This window comes from Vipera berus (genome assembly GCF_964194415.1).
Source record: "Vipera berus genome assembly, chromosome: 6".
NCBI classification, from domain to species: domain Eukaryota; kingdom Metazoa; phylum Chordata; class Lepidosauria; order Squamata; family Viperidae; genus Vipera; species Vipera berus.
Window position 1 is genome coordinate 71,189,612 of NC_138208.1, and position 8,763 is coordinate 71,198,374.

The window sequence follows — 8,763 nt, forward strand, 5'->3', positions numbered from 1 at the left end:
ATCCCTCTGCTGATGCACTGGCTTTTTTGCCGTTGCTGGCTCACACTTAAGTGGTTGTGCACCAGAACACCTAGATCCCCCTCGCAATTACTGCTATTGAACAGGTATCACCTATTTAATACCTGCACATTTGGTTTTTCTTGCCTAAATGTAGAACCTTGCTTTTCTCACCATTGAGTTGCATTTTGTTAGGTAGCACTCAGGGTTCAAGTCTGAAGATCCTTCTATATCCCGAGCCTATCTTCTCTGCAGTACCCTTTTATGTACCTGAATATTTACGTGTTATCTTTTTCCCCCTGTACCAAATACTCCAGATTTCTTCAGCCCATCCTTAAGTCCCTGTTGCACCTTTTCACCGTTTGCTGAACCTACTCTATCCTGTCAATTTGGAAACTTTCTTCCTCTTAGGAAAACGTTTACTATTTCAATAGACAGAGTTAAATTTGGGCAGGCTCAGGCATAAAGGCCACAATACAGTATTCGATCTGTCATATCAAGTCAAGGTCATAAATGTCTGAACAAATACCATTTCATATGCCTTTGGAATAACTGCCAAATCAGGATCTTCAGATGAAAGTTAAAGCCAGTTTGCAAACAAGAATTGGGGCAATTCTTTAAAATGTCACTTCTAAAACCAATAAAGATAACATGATTTTATTCCAGTTTTTAAAAACTGCTACTGCAAAAAAAAAGCAGACAAGTGAGGAACCGCACCAACCATGGCTTGCTTATGTGTTTCGAACATAAATTATGATTTAAATTCCAGTCAGAATAAGTCACCATGTAACATTGTACCTGAACCAGCCCACAGAAATGGGTACAAAAGATTTCGATCACAGTTGGCTAAAGTACAATAAGTCATATTCATTATTTTTATTTATTTATTTATTTGTTTGTTTGTTTCGATTTATATACCGCCCTTTTCCCGAAGGACTCAGGGCGGTTTACAGGGCAAATTAAAACAGTGCAATGTATAAATTAAAATTAAATTAAATTAATAGCCCCAAAGCAGTTTAAAATTTAAAATTAAAACCTTAAAACCCCTCAGTCCAGGCCGGCTAAGTCAAATAGCCATTTATTTATTTATTAGATTTCTATACCGCCCTATTCCCGAAGGACTCAGGGCCGTTTACAGGGCAAAGTTAAAAACAGTTAAAACAGTACAAAAGTTAGAATACAGTTAAAATTAAAATAGAATTAAATAACGTTAGCCCAAATTTAAAATTTAATTTAAAATTTAAAAATTTAAAACCCCTCAGGTTTTTAGGTCCCGGCGAAACGAGTGAAGGTCGGGGGCGATCCGGAGTTCCACAGGCAGCTGATTCCATAGGGCAGACGTACCCACCGAGAATGCTCTCCCCCTGGGGATCGCCCGCCGGCACTCCCTGAACGGTGGGACCCTGAGGAGGCCCTCCCTGTGGGAGCGCACAGGACGATGGGAATACTTGTCATGTGAATTATAGGGAGGTATCTTACATCAAAGGGACGCGGTGGCTCAGTAGGTTAGGACGCTGAGCTTGTTGATCAGAAGGTCGGCAGTTTGGCGGGTTGAATCCCGAGTGCCACATAAGAGAGTGAGCGCCTGTTACTTGTCCCAGCTTTTGCCAACCTAGCAATTCGAAAGCGCGTAAAAATGCAAGTAGAAAAATAGGGACCACTATGGTGGGAAGGTAACAGCGTTCCGTGTGCCTTTGGCGTCTAGTCATGCCGGCCACATGACCACGGAGATGTCCTCGGACAAGCGCTGGCTCTTCGGCTTTGAAACGGAGATGAGCACCGGCCCCTAGAGTCGGAAACGACTAGCATGCATGTGCGGGGGAACCTTTACCTTTACCTTTATCTTACACCAAGTCAGAAGATAACCCCAAATATCTCTTCACTGGCTAGCAGCAGCTTTGATTCCAGGAAGTGCAGGCATGTCTTTTTTTCACATCAGGCTGAAAGTATGGAGGGTTTAACTTGAGATTTCCTGTTTACAAAGCATGGGTGTCATCATGGAGCTCCATTTCTTGCTTTGCTCAAGTATTGGGAAAAATATGGGGACCCAAAAGGTTATTATGGAATGCTGATAATCAGTCTTTGTTGGTTTTTCTCTTAAGCTGGCTTCGTCAAGTCTCTCAGAAAGTCCTACTGGTGATATTGAAGTAGAGATCATGGACTCTAACCACTCTGAGCAAAAAAACCAAGAAGTTGATAGCAGTGGAGGACATGGAGGACATGACCATGGAGAAGTAAGATGCAGGAATTAGAAGATTTAAAGGAAGTACAATCACTCAATTAATTTAGTGAAGTAATTAATTTAGTATAATTTAAGTAGTGCTGGTGGTGTGTATGTGAGGAGAAAGGGGGAAATGCTTAAAACCTTTTTGGGGTCCGTGGATCCCATTCACACTTTTTCTTTGGAACCCATTTAGTTTCTAGATGTAGTGCTGTTTAGAAGCCATTTACTGTCTCTAGATTTAATGGTGCTTAGAATAAATTGACTGAAATCAGTAGGATTTATTGAAAAATAGCTGAATCAAGTTCCATTTATTGCAGTACAATGAATGGGAAACATTATAGGAGTATTCAACCTTATTTTCCTAAAAACCTTATTGCAGTTCAACTTTGGAGACATCTGTGTGCACCAGGCGATCCACACCATTGAATATTGCTTGGGTTGTATTTCCAATACAGCTTCCTATCTCCGGCTTTGGGCACTTAGCCTGGCTCATGCACGTGAGTTTACAGCTATTGATCCTCTTGAGTGTGAAAAAAGAGTTGGGTTGGGCCATCAGTTAAGATACATCAATATTTGGTATCCACTCAGAACAGTCTTCAGCAGTCTTGTGCCCACTGATGGCTGGTATTGCAGTTCCTCAGGCATCTTGGACATTGATTATGCTAGATGGACATGATGGAAGTTGGACAAGGTCAGGTTGCAGAAGATTCCGAATAATCTCTTTTAATCAGGGTTGTAACCTTTTCAACCAAAGATTTTAATTCTGTTTTTATAATTTGCTGATTCCTTCAAGATAGCAATCAGGTGCTTCTTTTAAGACCGCAGGCAGAGAAATTTGCTATAACATTACTCTTGAAAACTGCACTTTGATGTTGCAGTTGTAGGAAAGCACTGGTCCAGGGATCTAGGCTTAATCTACTTTAGTCACAATGAGAAAGAAAACTTGCATCATTCTAAGACTAAGTGAATGATGTGAAGGAGCAGTTGCAAGGCACTAAGCAATGTAAATTAAACTGGAAAATATTTAGTCCAGTTAAAGTTTGCAGATTAGGACAAAATTGAATTATCCGGAGCTCTGTTGTGGTTCTGCCAATTTTTTCCAAGGTATTTGTGCACTTTGCTTCTTAGCAATTTTTCCCTGTGTCCCTAGTTGTAGGAATTCTTTCCTTGCTGATAGTTATCTAACAACTGCTAGAATCTGTATTTCTAGAGCTTTTCCAGAGTATTTTAATTTTTTATTAGAATAGGAAAGGGTGGTGGTGCAGGGACATCTCCAGGAGGGATCAGAAATCATAAAAAGGTCACTGTGACCATGCCATTCAGCCTGTGATCACATGGTCATAATTGCTATCTTGTATCTCCCCTGTGGATACTTAGTTTAGGAGTATCATGTCTGTCAGTGTTTTCCAGTTATCTGCCATGCTTGACATTTAGATCAGACAGAACAAGACTACACTAGAGCGCATAGAACTTAAATTCTGGGTCCTTCTCTGCAGGACTGGAGGGTTTTAAGACTGAAATGAATGCCTTAAGGCCCTCTTTGCACCCACTCCTAAATCAGCCTAATTCTTTTGAGAAGAATGGGGGTTTCATGATCTGAAATGAGTGCCTTAAACCTAAACTTTGACGCCTAGTAAAAAGTCTCCCTTGAGCCAACTCTGTTCCCAGTGACTACCTAGGTATGTCCTTGAAGCTTCTTGGTATTCAGCTTAGCACTAAATGCAGGGGGATATAGAAGTGTATTTCTCTCTTGCATTTTTTCTTTTGTGTTTCCTTGTTCTTCAGAGCTCTCGGAGGTTCTTTGGTCCTTGCTGTTTTCAATAGGCTTTAAAATGACTGGCTGGATAGGACTCATTGGGATTTTTGTCCTCTTTACTGTGTTTGCTGTTCTGACAATAGCAATTCTACTCATCATGGAAGGTCTTTCTGCCTTTCTGCATGCACTCAGGCTTCATTGGTAAGTAGATTGTATAAGAACTTTAAGGCACAGATGTTTCCTTCTGAACCAGCCAACCCCGCCGCCCCCTCCCAAACTATAGTAACAGGAAGGCATGCACATTTCCTGTGATGTTTGCATGGCATTGCTCAAAGAGTAGTTGAAATGTGCAAATATGCATGATATTATGGATAATTGGTTGTGAAATATTGATAGGGCTCTAGACCAGAACCACGTTGAGTGAATATGGTGGGAGTTATAGTTTCACATATCTGGTAGATGCAAAGTTGGGGGGGAAACTAGCCTGAAACAATCCCACAACAATAAGGTCATTCAAGGTACTTTTTTAAAGTGGTCCCAGTAGCAATGGAGAAGTTGGAAACTATAGCCTTTTTAATTTCTTCTGTCACTTCAAAGTTTTGTTCCATTGAAAGATACCTTATTTTAATCTATTTTTATTGTACTCTTTCTCCCTTTTTTTTTGGCCAACTGCTTTTTTATTTTTTCAGAGAAAAATGGGCTAAACACAATAAAAGTAAAGAAATCATTTCATCTTTTTCCTATTAGGGTGGAATTCCAGAACAAATTCTATTCTGGTTCTGGCTCTTCCTTTGCACCGTTCTCCTTCAAGGCCATAATAGAAAGAAACGAAGAATGACTCCTATTAATGATGCTGAAATCTGAAACTTCTGAGGTTTCTGCTATTCTTTTTCTTGGTGAGCATTTCCTTGAGAATTAAGAGCCAGGAGGGATACAGAACTTCCACACTAGGACTTTAGACACCAAACATGTTGTCAGAGACAAGCATAATAAAAATTCTGCCTATTCTCCAGATGTGTTGGGACTGTGACTCTTCTACTGCTTAGGAATTCTGGAAAAAAAATGCTTCTAGCACTTCTGGAATGTACTAGGTTGGAAAAAGGCTGCTTTCCCTTTGCAATCCATTTAGAAAAATAACCCTATCAAACAATTAAAGCACTCTTTCTCAATCTTAGCAACTTTAAGAAGGTGTGGACTTCCACTCTCAGAATTCCCCGACCCGGAGTTGGGGGTTGAATTTCACATCTCTTAAAGTTGCTAAGGTGGAGAAACACTGACTTTAGAGGTGTGTGTAAAATCCAACCATTTTGTCAAAATTATGAAGTAAGAATTGTGAAAGTTGACGGACGTATCTGATAACACAATACACTTATTAAAGGGCAAAGCTTGCATCATGGCCTCAGAAGACTCATTTCTTCACTTGCCCCTTTGAGATGGTCTCCAGGAGCAGTGAAACACATTTTACAACAAATGTGTAAACCACACCTTTTCTTTCACTATTATGTTTTGGATGCTAATGAATTCACTGCAATTGTTTCTGAGCTAGAGATACCATTTGGCTCTGCTGGTGTACACTACCATATGATTAGGTATTCTTTCTTAAAAAAAATAGGAAAATTAAAAAACAAAACATATCATGTCTTGATTCACATAACAATTGTCAGACATTCCTCACTTAATAAACCCTAACTCTGGAATTATCAATATGTCCAATGAAATCTGAATGGTAAATAAGGCAAGAACCAGGATTTTGTTATCGTAGGAATGAAATTATTCCAATGTTAATTTACCACTATTAGAACTGCTAAATCTGCTCTTGGTTTATATTTTACTGGTTGGTTAAAATTTGTTGAAACAGTCTCACAATTGTGATAGTACTATCACATATTCAAACAGCATGCTGAAACTCAGAAATGAATATAAAACCAAGGACAAAAAGTGCCTATTTGCTTCTCTGTCTCCAATATTACATTATATAAAATTTAAATTCACAACCTAGTGTAAAATATAAAATGTGTGGTTTTCCTATTTCCTCCACTCAACTGCTTGTTCTTGGATTTAGTCACAAAACAAAAATAAATTTTTAGAATCATCTTGGTCTCTCTCTCTCTCACACACAAACACACTCATACCATGTGAAGAGCTTTTGAGAAAAGATTTCATTTACCTTAAGATATGATTGGATAACAAAGTACTTTTTAAAATTAATCTTTTCCAGGGGTGGGGTTATATTGGCACCTCATGCAAACAAGACAAGAATTGACTGGCAAGTATTTAGCATATAAACAGGTTTGGATGTTAGAATCCTTTGTTATCTTAATTGCTCCGTAATTTATCATTAACTGGCTAAACATATTAATCGATGATCTGATTTGAGAGAAATAAGCAAGAACTGTTAGATAAGGAAAGAGGTCTGGAGTGTGCCTTAAGTCCTGGGAAACAAAATAGTATTCAGAAGAAACTCTGGCAGGCTCCTCTCTGAGTCACTGGAGAATAAGAAGAGGAGGTAAAGCACAATTAAGCACAATTAGGCCTGTAAGAATCTGTTATCAGAGCTTATGTCAATAAAGTAAAATCCTAGTCTTCCCATGGAGTGAGTTTCCTATTCTGGTCTACTCCAAATGGCTAACCGTCAGAAACAAGCTGAGATTGTTTGTCGTTACATCTTGAGATCATATTCTCACATTGAAGCCCAGGGTTGTGCATGGTTTAAAAAATGAATTCTATGGTGACATAATCTGTACTATTCAATAAATAAGTGAAAAAGATGCTGATGCTTTAAACATCCCATTTCTCAGAACCCTCCCGCAGCAACTGGGATTGGAAATTACCAAGAAAAGGACATGCATACCTATGAATACCACTTGCTCTCTTGACCCTGCATATTTTGAAGTATATGAATTTGCCAGTGGGGATTGGCTGTTGGATCCAAGAAATGATAAATGAATTTTTGCCAGAATTTGGATTTGCAAGAGTATTCCTGACCTAAAGGAACCAACGGTCCATTTGCTCCTGAAGAAACCCTCTCTGGGCCCAGTCATAAATATTCCCTTTGGAGACAAAGTGCTTAAGAGAATGGTTTCTGTGCAGCTTCACACAGTCTTGGAGTTCATTAATTATCTCAACCTTTTTCATTGAGATTCAAGTCTGATTTGGAGGCAGAATAAGTCATGGTCACTCTACTCCAGGGGTCTCCAAATGTTAAGACTTGTAGACTTCAATTCCCAGAATTCCTCAGTCAGTCATGGAAGTCCACAAGTCTTAAAGTTGCAAGTCTGGAGACCTCTGCTCTAGTAGATAATGTTCAACCAGAAGAAAAGGAATGCCCTTTCTAAATAGCCTTTGATACAGCTAACCATATTATTACCTTTCAGTTTTCTGGAAATTGGGCACATTGGGTTAGACAGTGTTAGAATGATTCTACTTCCTTCTTTTGGAGACAGTCTTAGAAAGTTGTATTATATGACTTTGCCTCTATATCCTAACAACTTTGGAGTACCGTGAATCGTTATCACTAGTGCTATTTAACATCTATGACATGTGATATTGTTGCAGGAGATCATGGGGGATTTGGGAGTCTGGTGTCACCAGTATCCAGATGTTACTCACCTCTACATCCTAACATCTGAATCAGGAAAAGCTATGTATACCCTGAATTAGTATCAGGATAGTGTGATAAATGGATGACTGAAGGCCAATAAACTGAGATTAAATCCTACCATGATGGAGAATAGCTGGTTTCTGGAATTCAGAAACAGGAAATTTTGGCTATTCTAAATTGTAGAGCACATGAAGAACAATCTTGAAGGATAGTGAGAAGATCTGTTATGAAAGGCATGATCTGATAAGTGTGACTTAAATCCATTCCAAGAAACAAACTTTAGAAAATGTCTCAGATAGGCTCCTCAATTCACACAAAATAAGGAAGCGGGAAAACATATTCTAACTTACAGGATACTGTTATTATAGCTGTTCTCATAAAAAGAGTTTTAGACCTATATGGTATTGGTTTCTTAGTGTGATCTACCTTATAAAGGTAAAGGTAATGGTTCCCCCGCACATGCGTGCTAGTTGTTTCCACCACGAGAAATGATTGACTTAGAGGTAGGCTTTGTATGTTTCTGGTTAGAGAAGCATGATAGATAGTTGTGTTGACCCAGCAGAAGATGACAATCCAAAACAACACTAAGTCAAGATCTTTATAACACTCAGAATAGTTTGTTTGATATAGGAAGTTTATAAATGCAAAAGCTTATTCAGTTCCTAATTGTAAGGTAAAGGTTCCCCCGCACGTGCGTGCTAGTCGTTTCCAACTCTAGGGGCCAGTGCTCATCTCCGTTTCAAAGCCGAAGAGCCAGTGCTTGTCCGAGGACATCTCCGTGGTCATGTGGCCGGCATGACTAGACGCCAAAGGCGCACAGAACGCTGTTACCTTCCCACCGTAGTGGTCCCTATTTTTCTACTTGCATTTTTACGTGCTTTCGAACTGCTAGGTTGGCAGAAGCTGGGACGAGTAACAGGCGCTCACTCTGCTACGTGGCACTTGGGATTCGACCCGCCAAACTGCCGACCTTCTGATCGACAAGCTCAGCATCCTAACCCACTGAGCCATTGCACATATTTATAATGCATAGTAGTAATTTGAAGTTTTTAAAATAATACTTGCCATTGGAAGTCTGAGTAGCTCCCATGGTTATGCTTGTCAATTGCCAACTTTGGTTGATATACCAACTGCATTCTTTCCTGGAGGTTATCATAGCTATAGTTGTTCATTTGCTGGTAGCTT

The 8,763-nt window shown here is 39.4% G+C and overlaps 1 protein-coding gene across 3 annotated transcripts in view; it reads left to right on the plus strand.

Moving 5' to 3' along the window:
* ATP6V0A4 (ATPase H+ transporting V0 subunit a4) overlaps positions 1-6,027 on the plus strand; it is a 38,842-nt gene extending 32,815 nt beyond the window's left edge. For all 3 annotated transcript variants that reach the window (XM_081330510.1, XM_081330511.1, XM_081330509.1), the window contains 4 exons: positions 2,100-2,231; positions 2,601-2,718; positions 4,007-4,178; positions 4,725-6,027. In XM_081330510.1, the coding sequence (XP_081186636.1) occupies positions 2,100-2,231; positions 2,601-2,718; positions 4,007-4,178; positions 4,725-4,815 (513 nt within the window). In that variant the 3' untranslated portion in view covers positions 4,816-6,027. The remainder of the gene's footprint in view (positions 1-2,099; positions 2,232-2,600; positions 2,719-4,006; positions 4,179-4,724) is intronic.
* The last annotated feature ends 2,736 nt before the right edge of the window (positions 6,028-8,763 follow it).